Genomic DNA, 24,541 nt, shown 5'->3' on the forward strand with positions numbered 1-24,541 from the left:
TGAGAGAAACGCAGTTTGGAAAAGTCATTGCTCATCGGTCAACACCTAGAATATTTTGATATTTTCATGTGTCAACAAAAGATAGCCGAACAACTTTACCTTTAAGGTTTGCGTTCCTTTATGTTCTACTAACCAATGAAACACTCAGGTGAGCAATCTCACCAATAGCTATCGCGTTTTTGAAAATGAAGGCGGGATTATTTTGTGACAGGCCAATGATATAAGTAGGGGGTAGTATCTTTTACAGGATGTCTACAGTAGGTCGCTAGCTTTCCAACGGAATCGACCACCAAGCTTGGGATGCGACCGGTGAAATATGTCAGACACAGTGCCTGTCGATATGAAGCTAACAGACTTAAAGAAGCTCAAAGTGGTAGAACTGCGTGTCAAACTGAAGGAACGGGGTCTCGATTCTAAAGGTTTGAAGGCCGATCTTGTGGCACGTCTTTGGTCTGCGCTCGAACACCAATCTATTACAGAACAACAACTTCCCAGTGGTGGAGATCATGGCTCGTCCGTTACTGAAGAAATTCATGTGGACGTAGAGGAACAGCATGGACACATATCTGAGACATTGCAAAAAGATGTACAACCTTGGGAAACAGTTGTCACCGGAGCGACTACTAACATCTGTTCTGCAAAGAGAGATTCAACAAACCTAGAAATCCAAACCTATGTAACAAATGTAACGTCGATCTGTGATAAAGAAAGTACTGCTGAATCAAGTAACGTTACTGTTAATGTAGATTGCCATGTGAGCTCTGATCGAACAGTGAGTTGTGGCACACAGCAAATAACATTTCAGCAGCACGAGATCGAAAAGTCGAGCAGCTCAATCTCACCAGATCCAGCTAAAGAGTCACTTTCCTGTCATCTAACGACTTCCGACGTTCCTACTTCCGAGATTTCCCACACAGCAGAATGGGTACATGACGCTACACCTGGAAACCACTGTCTTGTTGCTGGAGAAGAGGATAAACCCAAGATATCAAGCCCCTCATTTATACACACTAACTCCAGTCGGGCAGAAGATGAACATTTACAGCAGCTGAAAAGTGTGGACACTAGTAAGTTGTTGCAGGCGTTGCTACTTTGTTTTTTTTTTCTGTTTCTGTCCTTTTAATCATTTGTGTTAACACAACAGTGAGCAGATGATGCTGTATTGGTGTGTAGAATTAACTTCCCTCTTCCTCTGTAAGTTTCATGTGGACCCACAACACCACTGAAGAATCAGGGGGAAAGTCAAAGCAACAAAAGACCAGTGGAAGGCATACGGGACAGAGGCTACTATGAGTTCAAAGAGGAGGTCCAGTATAACAGGTGAGAAGCATGATTTGGGCTCTCGTACAGGATGATCAAAATGTTTCAGATGATCAATGTATGGAGCAACCTCACCATTCCTTGAATTCATTCTTCCAGAGCCAAGAATCCGGAGTTTAACACTGAGGTCAATGAAGATAATAAAGTTGGTGACCAGCTAGTTGTGTTAGATTCCTGTGAGTTGAGAACATGTTTATATATTGGGTCACTTGCCTTGACCCCCTAATGACTTAAGTGACATCCCATTCTTAATCCATAGGCCTTAATATGACGTTGGTCCTCCCTTTGCAGCTATAACAGCTTAGACTTTTCTGGGAAGGCGTTCCATAAGGTTTAGGAGTGTGTTTATGGGAATTTTTGGCCATTCTTCTGGAAGTGCATTTGTGAGGTCACACACTGATGTTGGGCGAGGAGACTTGCTCTCAGTTTCCGCTCTAACTCCTCTCAAAGGTGTTCTATCGGGTTGAGGTCAACACTCTGTGCAGGCCAGTCAAGTTCATCCACACCAAACTCTGAGATCCATGTCTTTATGGACCTTCCTTTGTGCACTGGTGCACAGTCATGTTGAAAAAGGAAGCGGCTATCCAAACTCTTCCCACAAAGTTGGGAGCATGGAATCGTCTGAAATCTATTGGTTAATACTGTATTATTAAGAGTTCCCTTCACTGGAACTAAGGGGTCAAGCCCAGCTCAGGGATGGCCCCTTCCTGTTCCAACATGACTGTGCACCATCCATAAAGACATGGATGACAGAGTTTGGTGGTCTCGTCATCCAACATCAGTGTGTGACCTCACAAATGCACTTCTGGAAGAATGGTCAAATGCCCATAAACATACTCCTAAACCTTGTGGAAAGGTTTCCCAGAAGAGTTTAAGCTGTTATGACTACAAAGAGTGGACCAACATCATATTAAACCCTATGGATTAAGAAGAGGATGTGACTGAAGTTCATATGGGGGTCAAGACAGGTGACCCAATACTTTTGGCAATATAGTGTATTTGCCAGTAATGTGGAAATATTAACATTAGTTGTGCACCAAAATGAATTGTTATATGTGAATTCACATATGTTATATGTGAATACTGGTATCTCTTCCCTTCCTGTAGATAACAGTGACCTGCATTTTAAAGTGGGAGAGGATGGAACGAGTGGGCAGCCTCTCTTATGGGAGAAGTTTCCGCTCCTGTGGTCAGGATGTAGACTGAGCCATGGTGTACAATATGGGAAGGTCAGCTTTGAGATCAAGGTACGTCTATGGGATGCATGGGACTGGACACTGAAAATAAGAGTGGTCTCTTTATGTGTAGTTTATAGAAGGTACAATGTTTGACTCATGAGCTAAGTGTATGCTGAAAGATTCTGTAAACAGAAAATAAGTTCTGAGTTTGCTGCACACCATAGGAAAAGGTACAATTGACCTTTCGCCAGGAGCGTTCTAATTACGCCCCCCTGTATTGTGGGAGAATTCTGCTGTCAAGTCCGACATTCTGTCCGACATCAGCTGATTTTTGTCGATAGTCTTACTAGCGGCTAGCTAACTCTTAACGGCCTAGCAGTATATTTGTTTACATTGTCAGATAATGTATTTCTATTGAAATATAAAAAATCTAAAGTGTCAGAATAAATGTGTGTATCATGATTGAAGCAGAACCTTTCTGACAATGTATGTGGGCACAACATTAACGTTACATGCACAATCAGCGAGGGGAGAAGTTTATCCCAGCCAAAGAAAATCTGACGCTCGTCTAGTTAGCGGATTCGCACTAAAAGTGTCAACAAGGGTAGTAGCCTACATACATACGTTGATATTAGCTTAAACTAACTGTTGGCGTCTGCTGACTATCCTGTCATAAGTAGGCTATCGCAGGCTATGTCACGCATAGCGTAATGACCGTCAATGCATAACGATTTTGTTTCAGTGGTGATGGCAGCTGCTCTCGTGTCATTGCCGTGTTATAGCAACTCGAACAGTGGAAAATAAGTGGCATAAAAGATGTCCCAACTGTCTTCGACAAGTATGCCCAAGCAATGGGACAAGCCACGTGGAGAAAAAAATATGATCAGAACCCGTCTCACAAATGGTTATTTCCAAACCGTTCGATCTTCAGAGGAAAAGGCGCCCCGTAATGGCCAAGTTTGTAGACAATAGGTAGGCCTATTATCATTGAACACAATATGCACAACGTTAATGCAGAGGTGGCATCCCGCGTTTAAATTAGGTTTGCAACATGACATTACTGTAAAGAAAACAGAGCCACATGTTGTTGAAGAGTATCATTTTTAATGTCAGACCAAGGGCCATTTAAAAACACAGGCATGACCAACAATATACATAAATAAATTATAAAGGTGTTTGCGTTTCTTAAGTCAATATATGTACACAATGTTTAATTTACAGCTTTTGCCCATTGCTTGAACACTGTAGACCCATGCTTAAACTAAAGTAACACAACTTGAAGTGTTGTTGCCATATCTCAAACATGCACCTATACCTTAAACAAAAGTGCTGCTTTGCACTCTAGTTGCAATTCTGCAACACACTTACTCCTTTATACACACTTGAAGGCACTTACTTGCAAAACTGAACACCAATCAGCCAGCTACAAAAAGCCCTCAGTTTAGCCATTGTGAATGCTGATGTGAATAGTAGCCTAATATTTCCCAGTGTTGTTTGATGTTTACTTGTGTGTAGAGTTGTGGCACAATGAGCGAAGTTTTGCAAAATGTATTCAAGCAAATATGTTTTATATAAAGTAGACTAGTGGGTTTCTCCTGATCTGAAAGTATATGCATATGATGCAAGTGTGTTTCATTTTGTCACCAGAGTTTTATTTTGACAAAGGATTGTTAGGTTTTGATAGCAGAGTTTACATACTGAGAGTTTCAATTTGACAGATATGAAAGGTATATTTTCTAGTGTTGCGTTATTATTGTGTGTAGAGTTTTGGCACAGTGAGCGAAGTTTTGCTAAATGTGTTCATGCAACGGGCAAAAGCTTTAAATAGCACAGTTCAGGGTGTGGGGAGTAGTGTCCTGGGTGTGTGGAGTAGGGTCTAGGGCGTGTGGAGTAGCTTCCTGGGTGTGTGGAGTAGTGTCCTGGGTGTGTGGAGTAGTGTCCAGGGTGTGTAGAGTAGTGTCCAGGGTGTGTAGAGTAGTGTCCAGGGCGTGTGGAGTAGGGTCCTGATGCTCCATGATGACCCTATGCAGATGGATATATCCATAACTGTTACTGTTAACAGTATGTGACTGAGATTTGTACCACAGTATCTTTAATAAAGAAATCATCTGTCATTGCATGTCCGTTCTTAATTTCATTTAAGTTGAAAGACATCCTTTACCTTATGGTTTCAGTAGGCCTAGCCTAGTGGCACTCTTGCTGGGGGGCTGTGGCTTTCTTCGCAGCTGTGGTGGGCGCCTTACAGATGATGGGTGATCATAATGCAAGGTGATGCTGCAGAGGATCAGGGTGGTCTTGAGTCGCTTTGCCTTCAACAAAGTGCTGGTGAAAGATGATAGAAATACTGAGTTTACATGGTAAAGAACCACACATATAAAATATCCCACACCAACTTGCTTTGCAACCCACAAAGCTTTAAAATCAGTGTAGGCTACAGTTTTACTGCCATGGTAGCCTAGCTGGGAGATTACTGCTGACACGTTTAGATTAAGTCGCTAACCTGTTTTAGTGAATTACGCAGACATTTGAATGAGCTAAAATCCAATATCTAATGGTTATCGTTAAAACAAAAATACAACTTTACAGTTCTGACGATACAAGCGATAGCCTAAGTTTAAAGTTAACGCTGGCGTTGTTAGGACATAATGCTATCCATAACGTTAGTAACAGCAACCGTCTATAGCTTCTAGTTAGCTACAACTAGCGCTAACAAGTAGCCTAACTAAAATGTTCGCGTTTACCTTAATGCCACACCGTGATGTACAAAAACATTAATCTGTCCTACATCGATATAGAATTGAAACGACTTACCTTTGAGCAAACGTAGAAATGTTTCTAGTAGATGTGCCGTGATTTCTTAATGTGTTGACGTTCAGCTGTTGATGTGGTCGTCCGCATAACTTTATCCAACGTAAACATTTTTCTATTTTTGTTTTCGGAAAAGGGGCTTAATCGACGTTTTCAACCCAGTCCTTGTATCTGTAGTCAGTGTTGCAAGTGCCATAACACCGTTTGACCATTTTGGAGGGGGGAAACCGAATAAGCTGAGACAGTAAATGAAAGGTTAACAGCTGTGTTGTTGCTGTGATGTCGGACAGAACGTCGGACATCCATGAGCTCAGTATTAGAAGCGTTCTGATTGGTCAGATTGTCTGTCAATCAAACGCTGGCGAAAGGTCAATTGGTTTTGCAAGCCAGGTTTCTGTCAACCAAAATTCAAATGACTAAATAGATACAGTGCTTATACAAAGTATTCATCCCCTATCCAGGGCACTATGCAATACACTGATAGGTACAGATATAGCCATAAGTACACAACCCATGGTGCCTGGTTCCATGAGTTTACACTCAGAGACTCAAGAGACTGTTTTGGAATTGATTTCCATTCATTTGCTGCTGGGTCTTGTACAATCGTGATGCCATACACTCAGGTACCTTAACTGGTTTCATTTGCATTGAGCTCAATGAGAATGAAACCAGCTAATAGGCTAACTGAAATAAAACCATACCATTCTCTAGGTATGGTGAAGGGTATGTGATGCTGTGAGGCTATTTTAATTTCAAAGGCCAAGGGGGCTTAATCATTTTAACACATATGGTTAGCATAGGCATTCCAATACTTATGACCCCTGTATTTTAAGGAAAACATTTAATTATTTACGATACTTTATTCCTTCACAAAGAAAACTAAAGGTTGGATAGGTAACTGTATCTGATTTTGATGTAAGGATCTTTAATGGTAATTATTGTGACTGTGTATTTGTATTGGCTTGTGTGCCTTTGCCGTGTGTAGTATGTGAAAAGGCTGGTGCCCTGTGGTCTGGAGGAGGGGATGGACCCTGAAGCCCATGTCCTCAGAGTGGGCTGGTCCACAGACGACCCCAGTCTGCAGCTTGGTGAGTGATGGCAGGAGGAGAGGGGAGCATAATAAGTCACAATTATTATTTTTGAGTCACAATCTTACATTTAAAAAAAAAAAAGATAATTTGCATAAACTGGTTATGCTTTGGCATATTCCATATTTACACCACATTACTGTGTTTGGATTGATTTCTCCTATTCAGGTGAGACAGAGTTGTCTTATGCGTTTGACAGCAGAGGCCGTAAAGTGACACAGGGATGGGAAGTGGACTTTGGAGAGCCGTTTTCAGAGGGGGATGTTATCAGCTGCTATGCAGTGAGTAGGGATACAACAATGCCATTAATTGATAAATATATGATGCTATTTTTAAGCATAATAGAACATAATCTGCTTTTGATTTTGTTTGTTCAATGTCAGATTGGTCAAAATATTATTCTAATTCAAAACAACCCTCTAAACTTTACAAAGTGTTTTGAAACAAATCTCTGAGTTGGGTTGGGTTTACAGAGACTTAAAGTGTGTTCCATTGCCTGTGTTAATGCTTACTTGTTCATCGCAGTGGATCAGTGACACAGAGGATTCCGAGCTCTCCTTCTACAAAAATGGCCTCTCCTTGGGTGTTGCTTTTCGACTGGAACCCTCCCAACTGGAAGGCCACACCCTCTATCCTCATGTTCTGTGCAAGAACTGCTCTGTATCCCTGAACCTTGACCCCGTGGGTGCTCCCTGGTACTGCGGACCGGTTGGGTTTACGCCCCTCCCTACCCTCCAACCTCACCAGAGGACTCGGGCTCCACAGCCTCCGGCATCAAAGGAGGAGTGTGAGGTGAGTCTTCACATGACTCAGACTCATTAATTTACAACTGTGAAGGATTTAGACCCCTGTAAAGCAGAAGAGTCCCAATTTACACTTTTGTATTGTCGCAGTCACAGCCTTGATTCAGTACGTAAGTTCATCTTGAGTACATCACTATCAGCACCAAGCCCTTTATTGTATCTCTAAATACTGCAGAAGGGGTTAGTGTAGAGCTTAAAGTTATCAGGCACACAATTTTGAATACTGACGATTCTATGCAATGACCTTTTGAAAATGTGTGATAACTTCAAGCATGGAAGCTTTAAGCTCTGGTTAGTCTGTGTGAAGCGTTCCTCTGTCTCTCACTGGTCTCGCTCCTCAGGTGGTGATGATGGTGGGCATGCCAGGCTCAGGGAAGAGCCGCTGGGCCCGGGCCATCATGGCCGAGCACCCAGACAAGCGCTACAGCCTGCTGAGCACAGACTCAGTCCTGGCCTGCATGAAGGTGGGTTTCAGGACGACATTGACATTCCCGTTGAAATTCAGCTGTCTCCTGATGAATGCTGGTGGTTTGCTGTACACTATATTCCCAAAAGTGTTCGCTCACCTGCCTTGACTCAAGACAAGTGAGTCAGTCAAGACAGGTGAGCGAATACTTTTGGCAATATAGTGTGTAAAAGGCCCGTGGCTTAATCGTGCTATGTACAGTATGTGATGGTGCAGCCTGTCTGTGTGGCTATAGTAATGTGTGGTGTGTTTTAGGGAGTGGGAGGTGCTGCTCAGAGGGAGGTGGCGCTTCAGCAGGCCGCTCAGTGCCTTACACAGCTCATCAGGGTGGCAGCTGGCAGGAGACGCAACTATATCTTGGATCAGGTAACTGCAGGATTGTGTGTCCAAACCAACTCAATCTACTTTATTTATATAGCACGATTTAAACAAACACAAGGTTTCCAATGTGCTGTACACCACAACAATAAAAGGACAACAGTAGGATATAAGTAATAAAATAAAATAAAAGTGTGTGTGTGTGTGTTTTCACAAGCCAACAAACTTCACAATGTTAAAATGTCACTGTCCCTTTCTGTCTTCTTCATGCTCCAGGCCAATGTGTACCTATCTGCTCGGCGACACAAGATGCTGCTCTTCGCTGGTTTGCGGCGGCGGGCAGTAGTGGTGTTTCCATCGGATCAGGAGTGGAAGAGGCGCCTCGCACAGCAGCAGAGGGACCAGGCCAAGGAAGTACCTGAGGAAGCCCTCCTCAAGCTCAAAGGTGAGAATGCATAAGGTCACATTTACCTTTCATTACATGGTCATGTCAAAATATGCAAGTCCTACCCCTGCAAGACCTAGGATCTATGAAGTTCAGTGAACCAATGAGCCTTGTTTGTACCGCCATTGTTGTTCGAAAACTGGGTTGTCTCAATCAAACCACACAGATGTGGATGTAGAAGTTGAGTTAAGTTATGAGGGTTAGTTATGGCATACGTGCCTCACAAAGCAATGTGGCATTAATCCTGGTTCAACCTCAGTATGAAGGAGGTACAAGTCATTCACACTAACCGCTTAAGCTGTGTACTAGGCAAAAAAGCTTCCCAATTATCACTACTTCTGTAAGAGTACATCATTTTTGTTGGACCTTTCAATATGTTATCAATATCAACATTTGTTTTGGAAGTTTCAGTATTTGCTTATGAATAATGTTCCTTAATGAACAAAGCTCACCAAATAAGTCTTTAGGATCCATCAAACATATTATAAATGAAAAAGGGGAAGAATGGCTTCAGGAGTGAAAATAGTTTTGGGGACAGCGAAACTCCCACTGCAGTCAGTTGAAAATGGTGTGAAGCTGCTTTGTTATACGTGTGTGTTTGTGTTGACTTGGGTCTCCAGTTACGTTCACACTGCCAGAGACTGGAGATCTCCTGGAGGAGGTGTTATTTGTGGAGCTGCCAAAAGAGGAGGCTCAGGGGGTCCTGACTGGGTACAAAGAGGAGGCGCGGCAGGCCCTGCCATCGCCACCTAAACGCAAGAAACCCAGACACAAACACAACAGAGCTCCTCCAGCTGGCTGGAGGCCGTGGAACACATCCTACCGTGGGTAACATCTTAAAAAACTCATCTCTGTTCTCTGCGGTTACAAATCTACCTTAACTTACTTGACAAGAAAAGAACAACATGTAGGCTTGTGAATGGTTTTGGTCAATCTACACTTGTAATATCATCTCTTTCCTAAAGCAGTGAAACCGCTTATGTTAATGTTCATGTCCCATGTATAACACATCTTTTTGGCTGACTGTAAATACAGGAAGGCACCCAGGGTGGATGAACCAGCCTCCACTTGCCCCACCACCCTACTGGGGTCCACCGCCTAGACAAGTATGTAGACACACAGTCAATTTCACACGAACATGCACATGTACACACTTAGACGACGCTGCATCAAGCGTCTATATGGTGTGTTGTGCACATCTGGTTCACAGGCTTTGGTCATGTTGTTGTTTTTCTAGGACATGTATGGCCAACAGAGATTCAGGAATTACTACAGCTACCCTACTGCACAGGTGAGAAATGTACAACAGCTACTTGTAGATGCCACTACAACAGCTTCTATGTGGGCTGTTGTCTTTGAGTCTGTCCTCTAAAATGTCAGTGCCTACATGGAAATTGCTCAGAGTGGATGCAGCTAGTCTACAACTTATCGCCGCTCTGTCTTTTTTCCCCCAGTGGAATCCATATTATGGAGGCCCGCCAGGATATTTTACCGACCGAAACTACTCAAATGGTGTTGGCCAATGGTATTAGTAAAAGGAAAAATGAATAAATTCACTATTTTAGTTACAACTGAATCAGGGATGCAGTCAAAAAGGTCAGCAGTGTGTGTAGTCAAGAAAACTATACTGTATTTCAGGTGAAAAAAAAGAAATGTTTATTGTTTAAGAAAACATTTACCCACTGTTTTGGAAGTAAATGCTGTTTAAATGTCATCACGAGGCCTTCCATGTTAGTTGTTGGTTACAGCATAGTAGTAATTATGTGTTATTACATTGTGTAATATTAGAACAGTTCTGAGTTGAATGGTTTGAAGTTGGAGATGGTTAGCAGTACCCCTGTTTAAAGATGGAAGATTCATCTGCTGGTCTGAAAAGGGAGCCCTTTAGCTAAATCAATAATTAGTCACATGGTGCTTCTGTTCTGACTGATCATACATTTGATGTGAAGTTGCTCAGCTCACATATTATTATGCTGAGGTGATGACAGGCACAGATATACATAGAAAAACCATGGCCGTATGTAGTCACTTTAAGAAATGGTTTTCAAAACAGATAACCTACAACCTCAGGAAACAGAATGAGTGTATGAAATTTTCTAAATGACTGCATCATTGCTTTCAAGGATGCATATTGAATGTGTATGATTTTTTTTTATGATAACATTGGAAAAAACTAATGAGTTATCGCCATGACCAAATCAAATTAGAAGTGCTGAAAATTACCTTTTAATACATCTGTAATACATCTTTAATACATCTCTTTACATCTGCTTAACATTTAGATAAAAAACAAGAACTTTTCAAAAGGTATCATACATCTACAGCCCTGCACCCGTAACATTCATCGTAAATGAGCTATTGTACAATTATTAACAATTTAATATATGCATAGAGTAGGGTTTTTTTTTTTCCATCCCAAAACAGACAGTATTTTTGTAAAATGTACAGGTGTTCTGTTATTCTCGGTATGTTGTAAATTCATTGATGATTTGAACATGTTTAACTACATTTGCACTACTGTGTTCTGCTAGTGAAGATGTTTTAAAAGAAAAAAAAAACATTTACAATTTTGTTCACAATAAAGAGTATTTTATATTCTTTTAAACATTTTGATCATTGACTGGCATGACTTCTTGATGGAGAATTATCGCTCCTTTAGCTGATGGACACAATTCTGACCACAGGGGGGCGCTCTTGTCCAAAGCCAACCATTCCTTGAGTGGCAAAAAGGGAAGGGTGTGAAACATCTATTTCAGGACCAGCTACTGTAATGATTGTTCTTGCTGTACTCATGCAGAAATTTTAAACACAAAAGGACAGGAGTGAGACTGACAAGTGAGAGATGAGTGAGTGAGTGTGAGTAACCTTTCAGACAGTTGAAGAGTCAAGTTTTTGAGACTCGTGTGTTGTCCTATTCTTTGATAGTAGCTGTAACATACTAAATTCTATGTGCATTGTGAATTGAATTTGATGCACTGCTTACCGTCTCCTTCAGGAATACAACATCTGTGGATTCATTAGCCTCTGGGCCTCCACGCCGGTAGACAGTTTTAACTTCATCTGCCGTCAGAAAGCACCTATTTGCACATCATCGCCAGGAGCATGTAGAATTGGGTCAGTGTGAGAGATGTGCAATGCACAGTGTAAACCATATGCATGATATGAAAGTAGACTTTGTTGAGCTGTATTCTGTCACACTGTTACCTGACATAGAACTCGGCACTGGGCCTGCCAGCACTGGTGTGGTTGAGGGCAATTCCCAGCAGAATTGGCTCGCTTAGAGAACTAAGAGGAACATTCACCTGAAGTTAAAAAGAGAGGTGAAGTGAATTTATCACTTATAAAATATATATTTTTCAAAGAATTTCTGAGAACAAAAAAGGTTGACAACGTAATGAAATACTTCGTCTCTTATCTCTGCTAACACAGAGGAGAAGATTTCTTTAAGGACCGCTTCCTCTCGGCCCTGGAGCGACTCTATGGTGATACTCTCTTCGCTGATACCATTGCAGACAGCCTGGGAGTCAAGGCCAAAGTATACAGTAAGTTAAGGCCAAATGGCAAGTACGAAGAAAAGCTTTTAAACAGTCAAACATTCCCTTTATCCCTTACTCACAATATATTACATAGAAATGACAATACTGTGCTCCTCATTCATGATGGGAATAAACTTGGTCAACACTTGATAATCGTCAGCACTACTTGCCTTTGGTTCGGGGTGTCCTCCTGGTATATCCAGCAGTCCAGCGGCTTCTGCAACCTTCTGGCTCCTCTTTAGGAGGACCACTTGTCCATCAGCAGTTGCCATGACAGCCCCCACACCTAGAGGCTGGGCTAGCAGGGCTTGTGGATCTCCAAGCTCGACTGCTCCTCGCCTCTGAAGCTCGCCCACCCTTTCAGACCAGTTAGTTCCCAGGTAGTCTTTGTAACAGGTTAGGCCTAACTGCAGACTCAATAGAACTCTCCTGGGTTCTCCCTGGCATCCTGAGCCCTTCGAAGAGTGTGACTTCACAACCAGACTGTCGCCACTGCAGGCGTTTGGGAGCGGGGCGGCCGACTGCCCACCACACTGGGCGTGTTGGTGTGCCTCATCACGCCCTTTCTCACCTGAGCAGCAGCACTGTTGTCTGGATGTTTCTCGAGTAGCCTTCTCTTGGACTTGTTCACCCCTAGCATCATGCGGTCTGGATGTAGGGCTGTGGTGCGTGGTCCAGTCGGTTGAGTGCAGTCTGAATTTGGCCCCATTGAAAAGCCACGGTTCTCGTTTAATCCTTTCCACCCACATAGACTCTATATGCTCCTCTGTATCTGGTGATGAATGCCGGTTAAACCTGGATAGGAGTGGTTTGTAAAGTTATGTTTATCATTGTTAAATTCACAAGATAAGCCATGCCAGAAAAGATACTTAATGGCATCCAATGTCCATTTGAAATCCTAAGCATTATAAACTACAAAGATATTTAACTGACTGATTAACCAGGGTCAGAGCAATAGTAAAGTAAACAATTAAACATGTATTCATGGATTTTATCAGGTACCTTTCCACAGGTGTATTAATCAAGCATTATGCAGTCTGTATTCATAATCTCGGTGCTTGATTGTATAAAAAGGGACCAATTCAGAATGCTGAATTGTGTGTTGGATATCTGTACTGAAAGGTTTTCGGATCTGTTAGTTAAACACAATATGGCTCTGTAGATTTGTTACTTTACCTTGAGGAGAGTTCCACTTGCACCTGCCATTCTCGCAATCCCCGCCAGGAAGCACAGTGAAGTAAAATAGACACATCCGGATCCATGTCCTTTAAATACGAAATACTTATATGCCTTCCTTTAGGCCTACTCAATCCAGTGACTTTGTAGATCTGGCGTGACTGTATGCTAAAACGCGATGAATGACTTTTCCTCAACAAGCCTCTGACTGAGTAACACGTGACCAAATATGAGGGTAATGCGGAAATCAGTTCCTTAACATGTAATGTAACATCCACAAACGAGTTGTACCCAAATTCTGACAAGAAACAAAGAACCTACATTCCTTCCTTACTGACACATTGTAAACGAATACCCGTATTAGTTAGCTAACCTTCGCTAAGGACACTGATGCCGTTGTGGGTTGGTTTTGCTTACTTTTGGCAATCCAGTTAGCCTACTCAATGGTCACAATAGACTTGAGAACTAGACTTGCAGGTTTCTGGGCGTTTAAGACAATCCATCATTACTATTGAGGCGGAGAAAATGCTGTTTGCTGTTTGTATCTTAGGCTACTGCTAATTAGGACTTTGGTTAGGCAACTGACGTTAACAGTTGACGTTAACTGTCCCATTGCTCCAGGATGATGTAAAAATTTTTACTTTTCGTTAACTTGCTAGCTAACTGGTGAAACATTAAAGACATTTTGAGCGACGCCTTACCTCCAGAGATTTGCGTGGGATGTGTTATAATCTAATGAAAGAAATGTGTCCTAGTTAGGTAAAGCTAGCCTGCGTTTACTTCAACATCACTGACGACACTTGACAGAGAGCTGTCATGAAAAAGTTCACGCCAACAACTTTAAAGGTGAACGTTTCTAGGGATTTCAGTAGTGGTAATGTTGTAAAGCTATTAATTACAACACAAGGACATAACTGGAATCAGCTACCTATCAAAACACTTTGGTCAGATCATTTCTCCTGATGGAAAGTGTCAACAGAACCGACACTTGCTTCAACCGGGGACGAAGAGAAACTGAACACAAACTAACGTTTAGCCCCGCCCACCAATACACGCAAAACATGCGACGGGTGAAGTGCTAACAGCTTACTGTCTGTCTATGGCTAGCAGACATCAGGTACAGTCCAAACAAATATTACCAGAACTGTTAGAAATGCACAAACTTTTGTTGCCGTATTAATGTTGGTATGTAAACTGCACGGTTCGTTAAAGTGGTAGCCAGCAGCTAAATCTCGGGTGTGCAATATCTCAATGTTTGCAAAATAACTTACAAACAAATGAAATTTAAACGCATTTGTGCTATGTCCTTGAAAATATCATGTTTTATGCTATTTTAGAGAATGTAAGCACATGATTGTGAATACAAACCGACATTAGTACAATATGTTCAGCTTGCTCTCCTCTTGACTCTTGAGTTATGCAACACTGTTGGAAGTAAGGTTATGAAACCTTTGTCTAGCGTCCGCCTGCAATCCAGTTATTTGGAGATAGCAGAGCAAGTCTACTGTTATTACTCGTACCATTAACTCGTTTAACTATCGTTAAATCAAAATATTGTGTGGTCACCAAGCCGCAAATGATGTCTTTGTCAAAAAACCCCCGCCAGTTAAAACATGGACTAGCCTGCATGGTGGCCTATGTATATTTCCGATAGAGGCTTGAATTCGTTTCAGGTTTCAAGCCAGGTTTGGCTGTAGGTCAGGCTATACTTTCGATCATATTTTTATTTTGCCGCTGATAGTGATTCATTCTGTGCTCTTTATACAAACTCTGGAGTTAGGTCAATTGCCGTCTCTATGAATGGTTTGTTCTTTCAGTATAATTGCTCTCATCCTTGTTATTATCAGTTAGAGGCTTCAATTGTATGGAAAAAATAACTCTTTTCTCCTGTTGAAGTTCCATCACGTGTAGAACACGCGAGCTCAAGCGGTGCTGACTGTGCATCCCCGATGGAATGGTACGTTCAAACGGCAAAAAAACGCACCTCAGTGAACACAACATCTCTCTCTCTCTCTCTCTCTCTCTCTCTCTCTCTCTGTCAAACTGCCATGTCACTGATTGCAGAGGAGAAACAAACCACGGAATTTCATTCTATTTAAAGCTCATATCAGCTGTCTGTCCTGGCCCTTTAACCTGCATTACCCTCTATTTTGTATATTTTCTCCCGTAGATTGGTTTCTCACAATCTCCCTGTGCACAGACTGAGCGCCACAATGCAGCTGGAAGCCCAACTGCGCCTTTCCCATAGCTGCATTTTTTACTACAGAAGTGCAAAGCTTCTGTTCTCACATTCTGCAGTGAATAGGTAAGGTACTGTGTTTTGTTTTATATGTAAAACAAACCAAAAATATATATTAATCTAAATATAGAACGTTTAGTGATCTGGTATGTTATTCCCTACTTTCATTAAAAATATGGATTTCCTTTATGTGTATTGCCAGCCCCAGAATGATGGTCTATGAAGGTTCAAGAGAAGTGTTCACTGTTATAGACCAGTGATGCCTATATGCACCTGCAGTATTATTGTTGGTCTCAGTAGTCTTGTGTGCTCATAATCATCTATACAGCATTACGCTGTTGTGGTGTGTTGAGTACCTGGCATGGGTGGAAAAGCGATTTAACTTTTTGGGTTGAAATTCTGGCGTCAGCATGGATTTGAGTAGGGGCTCAGCTCAGCTCTAACCAGGTCACTGAATGTAGATTTGGCAGGAATGGCAAAGTTGAAATGGCCTGTAAATGCAAAAAACTGAGAGCTGTTTTGAGATTTTGAGGGTAATTCTTAGCTTAGGGAGTAAACTTTAGGGGGTAAAAAGATTGAATGCCGGTTATTATCACAAAATACACCAAAGCTTCATTTTCGGTTAGGCTGCTTATTATACAAGTTGATGTTGGTAGCAATTATACACCAATGTTGAAAAGTTTTCCAGGCACATTACTATTATTTGAATTGATTAAGGACTCTCTGAAGGACTTATTTTCTTCTGTACAAATCAGGCTACATGATCATATTTCCTCCTCCATACTTGAGAGAGTGTCAAGCACTTTATTCATTTGTTCAAAAAGTTTCATCTGCGTGATCCATTACAAATCAACATTTTATGTTGTCTTCCACCTTGTATCTGTTTTCCTTTGCCAGACCTGGATAGAGCTTTTGAAACTCTGCCGAGAAGGCCAGTATTCTCTGGCAGAGTGTCTGATGATGAGACATGTTTTAAAAACGAATACTGCCAGCTGAGGACATGAGGCTAGGCAAACTAGATTCATGTTCTTAGCCACCTGCACAGTTTTCCCTGAGGTCTCCCACTTCTTATTGTGTCCAGGTCGAAACAGGCATGCACAGTGCTGCACATGTTTGGGAGATATACACTAACTTAGGCCTTAATATTCGTAGGACAATGATGGTCAGCTGTGTTACTGCAGAAATCTGTTTATTTTAGACAATTTCCTAATCAATATGCAATGTTCCAGATGTTGATATGGAAAGCTGGTCTAATTGGCTCCATAAACATTCTTCCAATAACAATTTTAGCCTTTTACACATGCCAGTTTGGCATAGTTATTGTAATGTGGTGTTGAAAGGGGCCTTTTATGCCTCAATGCCTTGATATTCCTTTTCATTCTGAATAGTTTGAATGGAAAGTTGTGAGGGAAGTGATTTTCTTTAAAAAGCAAAGGTATTTCTCGGTGATTCCAAACATCTGAACAGTATGTTAAGGTCACTGTATATCTATTCTTGAATTCCTGATATTTATCAACCATCTACCTTTTTCTACAGATCCACAGCAAATTACTATGAACTACTTGGAGTAAAACAAGATGCATCATTGGAGCAAATCAAGACAGCATTTTTTGACAAGTCCAAAAAGGTTGAGTGTCCTACCCCTCCCTCTTCTCTGTCTGTCCATATCCTCCTTCCCCTCCTTCCTTCCGTCCTCACTCACTAATCTCATATACACATTGGCACTCACATTCTTAATTTGTAGTCATTCTCAGGGGGATCAAAGAGAGCTTGTATAGTTTAATGAGTGCAGCAAGACCGTCTCTGAATCGTAAGAGGTCATTTATCTCTGAGATTAACCAAGTATCCCGGCCTCAACTGGAAGTGTCTCAGGGTCTTTCATTTCAGATTGATTTGAGGGCTTTAGGCCCCATGATTCCATTAGTATACAAAAGTAATTACATGGAGAGTCTTTTTCATAATACTAATTTCTCCCTCAGGGGGGCAGTATTGTTCCACAAAATGAATGCCTCATTAAAATCATTCAATTGTGTAGTATTCATTGGTGTGCATGTTCACATCACATCATATGTTTGTTGGTGTTTTATTTTCAGTGTTACCATGTGTATTTTTACAGAGAATGTCGTGTATGTGCTTCATGTTTGTGTTCATGCACGGCACATGAGTTTATTTCTTTGTGCCTTGTCTGTATGTGTCCTGTGTGTACATGCTCTCTATCTGGGGATGTGGGAACAGGGGGGAGAGATAGGGGTCTCTTGTCCCATGAGAAAGACAGATTAGAGCTCTATGATAAATCCCTAGGGGACCGTGCAATGGTAGGAGTAGGAGAAAAGAGAGATTCACATTGATTACAGACATTGAAGTATGTCAAGCAAGTTCTTTCCACGAGCAGGTTACTCAATCATGCCCCAAATGAACTTTTCATTTGCTCTCAGTCCAATTTTTCCACAGTTGAATCATGGCATTGCATAATCTAGAGTCTCTAATGTGTAAGGCAAAATACTTGGCAACATACTGTAAAAGTTGTTCATTCATTCTTGCATTTTTCCAACCCACCAAACTACTTGGCAAATAACCTGGGTGGCCAGTTGGAATGATTCTTTAACATGCAGTATTTTGTCCTCCTACACTCACGTAATGCAAAAACTAGTTTGGTCTACGTACAAAAGCAAACCTCAAATGGGAACAAAACCTCTCAAATGGGAACAAAACCTGTCAAATGTTTTGTGAATCAAAAAATATTGCAGTAACCTTTGATTTTGATGTCTGCAACATTTTTGTTTTGAAAATCAAAAACGTCTTGATTTTATTTGCTTTTAACACCTGCAGGTATCTTCACTGAATTTTATATGGCCATTCAAAATGTGTATTCATGCCAGCATGTATTGCAAGTTTTTTTTTTCAGACCACTGACATGTGGACTAAGTTCCGGGTGGCTGAAGCATCTCTTTGTTGCCCCATTCAGTTGCATCCAGACAGTGACCCCACTAACCCCAAACTTCACGGCCAGTTTGTGGAGTTGAGCGATGCCTACAGGGTCTTGAGCCGAGACGGGAGCAGGAAGGAGTACGACCTCCGGCTCCGACACCCCTACCCAGGGAGCCAACCCTTCAGACCAACGTCCACTCACACCTACACCCACACCCCCAGGTGAGACGAGCAGCAACAATCCACACGTGCCTTCGCTTCTCACACCGTTTCGTTCTCACGCGGGGCCACCAACCCCTTCGCTGTTCCCATGCTGACTCCTCTCCACCGTGTCACCTAGTGCGGAACAGACGGAGCGCATGCGGTACTGGGAGCAGTTCAACTACACCCAGGACACGGGCAGCGAGCAGTGGGAGCAGAAGAGGAAGAGGAACATGCGACTAGTGGGCTACTGCCTGCTGACTATGGTGGTCAGCATGGGAGCCCACTTTGTTGGATTCAGGTGAGGAGGACGACGTTTTGTTGTGTTACTGTCATTATTATTATTGTTATTATTATTTATTTATTGTGATAATATTATATTATTATTTCATTTTTAATAATGTGCGTGTGTCTGTCAGTCATTGTTCTCATGCTAATCAATCAGTTGCTGTCTCTGGGCCCGTGGGGGGTCTGAGTTGATGCCTGTTATTCTTATTTGAGCACGAAGGTGACATTTTGTTTTACATTGTATTGTTTGTTTGTGACCCGAGATAACATCTCATTTAGAGCAGGACCAATTCAAGTCAATATTAGTTTCCGCTGTGTATTTAAGTTGCTGAATTCATTCTCATAGTCTCATACGAGGGTTTGTTGCTAATGAGCGCCTGGCGCTTGTTTTTTTTCCACTCCCCACCCCCCCGCCACCGTGCCCAGATAAATCTCATTAATGTGTGCTCATGTCGGTCCCCAGACACGCGCTCTGTTTTCTCTCCCATAATCTGTGTTTTTGCATGCCAAGTTGACAATACTGGGGTCATATCACAGGAGCCCCAGTGCAATGACTTGCTGTGTGACGATACAGACAGGTTTAATTGCCAAAAAGTCTGCTTTAGTCTGAGTGTTGGTAAATGGTAAAAGCTGTGGAGGTGACAGTGCCAAGGTACTTTAGGCTTCTATTAGGTTTTATGTATATATATATATATATATTTTATATACTGTGGTTGGACCGTTTATTTTTTTGCGACCTATGAAACAGGATGAGCTGACTTCATGTGTTTCCTGTTTGAATGTCATTGTTCTACTCATGTAAGGCCAGAAAGCTGCATGTTGTTTGAGTCTGTGTCCATGTAGCTCTGTCTGTTGTCTGTATGTTTATTTGTTAATTCCCGGTTTGAAATATATATGGTTCTTGTTGATCAGAAAACTGGAGGAGGTCCACTCTAACTTTATGGACAACAAGGACCGAGCTATAACCGAGATTTACAATGAGTCCAAAGAAAGAGCCAGGTGTGTGAGGACTTTTCAAGGATTTTTAGAAAACATTATGATATCATTTGGAGTGTTAACTCAATTATGTATGCATATTATGTAATGCATAAAGCGCAGGTATAGTGGCAAAGCATAGGCACGCACATATACACACATTTTTGTTAGCGAGACCAAAACACACTCAAGAACATATGAAGTATAAGTACACACTCAAATGATGTTAAACTGGTCTGACTGACAAGAGGCAATCTGAGACCAGGTTTAGATTACATTTTGTTGGACAATGTGTGCTCCATGTACCCAGGTCTTTTGCTCAGAACTAGATTTACTCCTTTCTTAATTCAACCTGGTTGCAGGTGTCTGTTGTCCGTAGAACTTGTTATGAAACTGGTGTGTATTTCCCTTTGTCTTTTCAGAGTGAACGGATTCAAAAAACAGTCAGAAATCCTGAGACAGAAACATGCTGAATTTCTTGAGAAATACAACGTGCGTAACAAGGATGATAAGTAGAACACTTGAAAATGAGTGATGGCTCTTGGAACCGAAGAACGCCTCCTTTGGCCCTCAGAGAATGCTGCGCGTGGAAGCCGCTCTTGAAAATGTGTTAGCCGTTAGCCGTGTTTTTTGAAGGAGTGTTTTTGAGCCATTTTTACCTGTTTGTCTCGCTTCTGATAAACTGAGACAGAAAGTGTGTGAATTTGGTTCACCAAAGTGAATGTTTTTGGTTCTTTATAGACACAAGTTCTCACAAACGCACCTCACTTTGGGTGGGATAATGTAATGTCTCCGCAAGGAAACTGATTAGCAAACAGCTGTTGAACTTTAAGCTTCAGAGGCATTTGCTTATCCAGTTCTGGACTCTGGTTCTCATTTGGTTGGTTGTATTTGGCATTCCAGAAAAAAAAATGTACACTTGAGTTCTATCAATAGATATCTACACATGTATGATGCAGATGGGCAGTTCTGTGAGTAAGAGGATGGTGCTTTACTACCTGACAAACCACAGTGGAGGGACTTGCAGTACATGCAATCAATTTACAACTCAATCTGAGTTACCCCATGCAGTGCAATATTTGATTGTGTATCATAAAGATATTGTGCCTCACTTGTTAGGCAATGTTTGAAGATGGTTGCGTAATTTAATTAAAGATAAAATGGCTCATATACTATATTTAAGTGTGTGAGCGACTGTGCAACTTGTGGTAATCAACATTACCACAATGCCTTCATGTGTGGTAAAATACTCATGTTGACTGCCTTAATATTTAAATTATGTAACTGTTTTGTGCCATATTGCACAATAAAATACTGTCACGTCTCAACTGAAAATTGATTTGTCTGACTCCTGCCTTACAAATATCTTTTTCTTTTTAATGTAGTGCTGCAGATTACCAGTCAGGCCCTAGATCTCCTTTAACTTAATCATTTGCCCTCATGCCCAAAATGATCCTCACAGGAAAATAGTTAATATGATGGATCCCTTGACTGCTGAGGTGCAACAGCATGGCACTTTCCGGAATGTCTGGTACGGATGTTGACGTTCCCCTGTGACTCTGGGGCCAAGGACTCATTGGGATCTAGCTCAGATAACGTGGTGGCCCATATGCAGGTGCTGGTCTCCACCTCGATGAAGGAGATATGAAATGGGGTGGAATGACTCAATGGCAGTAGGCATTTCTTGCATCATATCATATAAAACTTAGACTAGCACAGAGAGGTGCCACCAAGTAAACACAGACTAGACAAATGGACAGCTCTGACCAAGATGCAAGTCTATCCTAAGCATTTTTTTTTTCTGAAGGGGTAGTGATTGAGCATTGATGATCGTTTACCATCGGACTTTCCTTTTAAGCAGTTTACCAAAGCACAACAGCTCTGAAGGTTTGCCTAATGGAATTGTGTTTGAGTATGCCACCCGTGTCACCCGGTGCAGGCCAGAAACCACATAAGAGTAGATAACACAACCCTCATCCCACTATCCCACATGTGGTTTGTGCTTGTTATAACCCAAACAGATTTAACTGTGACGTTGAGGGACCTTTGGTGTGTGAGAATAATGCTCCATCAAAGGATTACGATGAAATTGGATCATTTACTACACAAACCGACTAGAAAAGGGTTGAGCACATTTCTGTTCTGGTTGGAAACAAGATATTAGGTGCTTGAACTGTGACCTAAGATGCATGCATTAAAGAGTTAAGCTACTGGGTTTTAATATTTTCCCCTGGGTCTATATCCCTTTTAGAGACGCCAGGCTTGGTTGGAGAAATGACCAAACGACAGGGAAAGTCGCGGTTAATCATCAACCCATCAACCGACCAACCGGGTCACGAATGAACAGAGCGAACGTTACACCTGCGCCCACATAAGCGCGAATCAGGTCTGGCTAAAAAGTTGGCAGTGCAATGGTTACGCGCAAAAGGAGAGTTGCGCCGCGTGCGCCTTCACTGTTCTGAAGGGCAAAGGGAATGAGGGAAACGGTCATAACAAATAAATACAGCGTTTTCTTTCCACGATGTAGCCTAGTTCATCTGTGTTTGATATTAGACACTGGTGTTTCAACGGGTATTTGGTTTGACCAGACAATCGTTCAAGTGAAAGAGAGGAGCGTGTCTTCAACGAAACGTCATCTATTTGACTTGAAAGCCGAAGCCGGGGGATAGACGATTTAACAGTGACCTCCAGTAGTCGTGAGATGTGCCGCGCGAGGCGGATCGGACCAGCCTGTCGTCAACGATTCACAGAGGACCTCATGCATAGGCTACGCGCTTTCTTTTCTAGGTGGAATATCTGTCGTCAAACTATTATTGCCGGAATATGGATTCCTATTTAGCTTGAAATTAACCATCGGTTGATTTTTTTGGAGCTACTGGGCAGCATCTATGAGAAAAGTCTTACCTGTCAGTTCAGTCTGTCTCTGCAAATCCTGTTTTACGAAAACTATTTCATTAGGCCTACATTATAATCTACGGAAGACACATATGATTCATTCGCCTCATTAGTAAAGTGCTGTATGTGAGCTGTATTCTGTAGGCTATCCTACATAGGCTACTTGACAACCAAAATTAAAGCATTTTTGAAGCGCTTGATTTGAAGTAGCAGCACCAAAGCTGACTGTTAAGTTGTCTTACTAACGTATAGGCTTCGCCAGTCTACACAGGTAGGCGAGAACGAACCCAATGAAGTTAGCTTAATCAGTCCATCTTTTTAAGACCCATGCAAAGCCATGATGGGGGCAGTGACCGCTCAGCGTTTAGACGTCCTACACAGCAAATTATCACGGCTTTCACCTACTGGGTTACTCATTGTACAAAACTGGGAACAATGGATTTAGAAACATATTGGTGCTTTTAGACAAACGGAAAGAATTCAAGGAAGAGGACATCGAGCCTTTTATAATTTACAGAACTATTCCCGTGTCTTTGGAAAACTTAATTATGGGAACAAGACTGCAAGTTATCCTTGGAGTGTTTCAGTTTGTTTCTCTCACAGGAATACCCATATGTAGTGGCAAGGTATGTATGGCTATATATTATTTTAGCTTTTTTTCTGGCTACGCCTGTTAATCGAACCGGCTCGACCGCCTGATTGATATCAAGTTGCGCCAGCAGACTGTGACGACTTCAGAACCCTATGTTATCACATGCTGCTTTTGATCTTTGCCACTCTGAGTCCAGGGCATTTTTTCACGTTTATGACTTAAACATTTGTCCGGGCGGCCACTGACATTTGTCTCAAGTGTTTTATGCCATACAGCGTCACTGGAGGTTGTGCGCTTCCAGCTCACATTTAAGTCGAGACCACAAAAAAAGGGTCAAAAATCGGTGAACGCTCAGACAAAGACCAATGGACATGGTCTATCTGTAAAGATTGAGGTTGCGCTGTTTTTCCTAAACGTCAAATTCTCTGAAGACACACAAGCTTGCCATTTAATGTAGCCGCTGCTTTTGGTTACTCAAGAATAATACGTAGTCAGAAACATGCGATGGGTCACATTCGGACTATATAGGCTACACAAAAGCTACACACAAAATAACTTTGGCTTCTAGTTCAGTATTTATCTGAAATAGGTAGCATACTTATCTAGTGATCCAGTGTGTTGGATGGAATACAAATGATTGCTTATAGGCCTTCTAAATAGAAATACATATTTCCTCTTAAACTTGTTGACATAAGCTATGAGGATAGAGTGTATTCATTCAGTTCTAATTCTAATTAATCTAAACCAAATTTGATTGCTGCTGTATCTATCAGGACTGTTATTGCACATGAGTGAAATCCACCACATATGAGAAAATAAATCCACCACAGCAAATGTAAGAATCACATGAGCGATGGATGACATCACACATATTCTGTTGTCTCAGTGATGCACTGAATTGAGAACCTTTGCACTTTTCGCTCACTCAGTGCCCGAGGTTTAACACATGAGTGAATTGTAACAAATCTAAGATGCCGATGTTGTATATTAATGAACTGACTGTACAATTGCACAGGCAGTATGAAATGATCTTGGTCCACAGTCACATCAGTGCTTTGACTGAGGACCCATTATGTTGCTTTGACCTGTGTGTATTGTGTGTTGGCATATTTGGTATATACAGTATGTGTGTAGCCTATGTGCCACTTTTGCCAGTGACTCACTCACGAGAGGGAGTTATCTTCCGCTTGGTGATGACGTCACAGTCTGTGAGTCCACTGAGTGCCAGGCCAGCTTCTGTCACCTCGAGCCGCTCTGCAGAATAGTCCAGTCGCTGCTCGCCATG

At 41.8% G+C, this 24,541-nt stretch overlaps 4 protein-coding genes across 6 annotated transcripts in view; 3 read left to right on the top strand and 1 right to left on the bottom strand.

Moving 5' to 3' along the window:
• The first annotated feature begins 290 nt into the window (after nt 1-290).
• Nucleotides 291-10,579, top strand: si:ch211-107m4.1 (heterogeneous nuclear ribonucleoprotein U-like protein 2). Its single transcript, XM_062525467.1, has 14 exons — nt 291-1,067; nt 1,200-1,320; nt 1,420-1,496; nt 2,428-2,567; nt 6,292-6,394; nt 6,563-6,675; nt 6,920-7,186; nt 7,539-7,661; nt 7,919-8,029; nt 8,258-8,426; nt 9,047-9,250; nt 9,462-9,532; nt 9,664-9,717; nt 9,881-10,579. The coding sequence occupies exons 1-14, from the start codon at nt 317-319 to the stop codon at nt 9,956-9,958; spliced, it is 2,382 nt and encodes a 793-aa protein (XP_062381451.1). The 5' UTR covers nt 291-316; the 3' UTR covers nt 9,959-10,579.
• Nucleotides 10,580-10,629: 50 nt separating this feature from the next.
• nudt22 (nudix (nucleoside diphosphate linked moiety X)-type motif 22) overlaps nt 10,630-24,541 on the bottom strand; it is a 14,051-nt gene continuing 139 nt past the window's right edge. Inside the window, exons 1-7 of one of the 2 annotated variants that reach the window (XM_062525470.1) lie at nt 24,424-24,541; nt 15,734-15,868; nt 12,133-12,757; nt 11,830-11,943; nt 11,631-11,728; nt 11,410-11,503; nt 10,630-11,140 (exon numbers count right to left, since the gene is read on the bottom strand). The exon at nt 24,424-24,541 is cut by the window's right edge and continues 139 nt beyond it. In XM_062525470.1, coding sequence (XP_062381454.1) covers nt 11,027-11,140; nt 11,410-11,503; nt 11,631-11,728; nt 11,830-11,943; nt 12,133-12,757; nt 15,734-15,789 — 1,101 coding nt within the window. In that variant the 5' untranslated portion in view covers nt 15,790-15,868; nt 24,424-24,541 and the 3' untranslated portion in view covers nt 10,630-11,026. Of the gene's footprint in view, nt 11,141-11,409; nt 11,504-11,630; nt 11,729-11,829; nt 11,944-12,132; nt 12,758-13,138; nt 13,228-13,839; nt 15,110-15,733; nt 15,869-24,423 lie in introns of those variants that run through there. The other variant, XM_062525469.1, reaches the window with a different exon arrangement.
• dnajc4 (DnaJ (Hsp40) homolog, subfamily C, member 4) lies at nt 14,195-21,104 on the top strand. 2 transcript variants are annotated; one of them, XM_062525473.1, is made up of 8 exons: nt 14,195-14,255; nt 15,035-15,095; nt 15,309-15,443; nt 16,914-17,004; nt 18,343-18,527; nt 18,646-18,807; nt 19,707-19,793; nt 20,192-21,104. In XM_062525473.1, the coding sequence occupies exons 3-8, from the start codon at nt 15,352-15,354 to the stop codon at nt 20,283-20,285; spliced, it is 711 nt and encodes a 236-aa protein (XP_062381457.1). In that variant the 5' UTR covers nt 14,195-14,255; nt 15,035-15,095; nt 15,309-15,351; the 3' UTR covers nt 20,286-21,104. The 2 variants fall into 2 exon arrangements, with proteins under 2 accessions (XP_062381457.1, XP_062381456.1); XM_062525472.1 differs by lacking the exon at nt 14,195-14,255 and adding an exon at nt 14,924-14,941.
• vegfba (vascular endothelial growth factor Ba) overlaps nt 22,170-24,541 on the top strand; it is a 14,053-nt gene continuing 11,681 nt past the window's right edge. The window contains exon 1 of the mRNA XM_062525471.1: nt 22,170-23,290. Within this exon, the coding sequence (XP_062381455.1) occupies nt 23,213-23,290 (78 nt within the window). The 5' untranslated portion in view covers nt 22,170-23,212. The remainder of the gene's footprint in view (nt 23,291-24,541) is intronic.

The sequence above is a fragment of the Sardina pilchardus genome, chromosome 21 (genome assembly GCF_963854185.1).
Source record: "Sardina pilchardus chromosome 21, fSarPil1.1, whole genome shotgun sequence".
In the NCBI taxonomy this organism is placed as follows: Eukaryota; Metazoa; Chordata; class Actinopteri; order Clupeiformes; family Clupeidae; genus Sardina; species Sardina pilchardus.

Coding starts and splice junctions, on each gene's coding strand:
- si:ch211-107m4.1 (XM_062525467.1), top strand. CDS start 317: ATGTCAGACACAGTGCCTGTCGATATGAAGCTAACAGACTTAAAGAAG. Junction 1,497..2,427: donor GCTAGTTGTGTTAGATTCCT/GTGAGTTGAGAA, acceptor CCCTTCCTGTAG/ATAACAGTGACCTGCATTTT. Junction 9,533..9,663: donor GGGGTCCACCGCCTAGACAA/GTATGTAGACAC, acceptor TTGTTTTTCTAG/GACATGTATGGCCAACAGAG.
- dnajc4 (XM_062525473.1), top strand. CDS start 15,352: ATGCAGCTGGAAGCCCAACTGCGCCTTTCCCATAGCTGCATTTTTTAC. Junction 17,005..18,342: donor TTTTTGACAAGTCCAAAAAG/GTTGAGTGTCCT, acceptor TGCCCCATTCAG/TTGCATCCAGACAGTGACCC. Junction 18,528..18,645: donor ACCTACACCCACACCCCCAG/GTGAGACGAGCA, acceptor CGTGTCACCTAG/TGCGGAACAGACGGAGCGCA.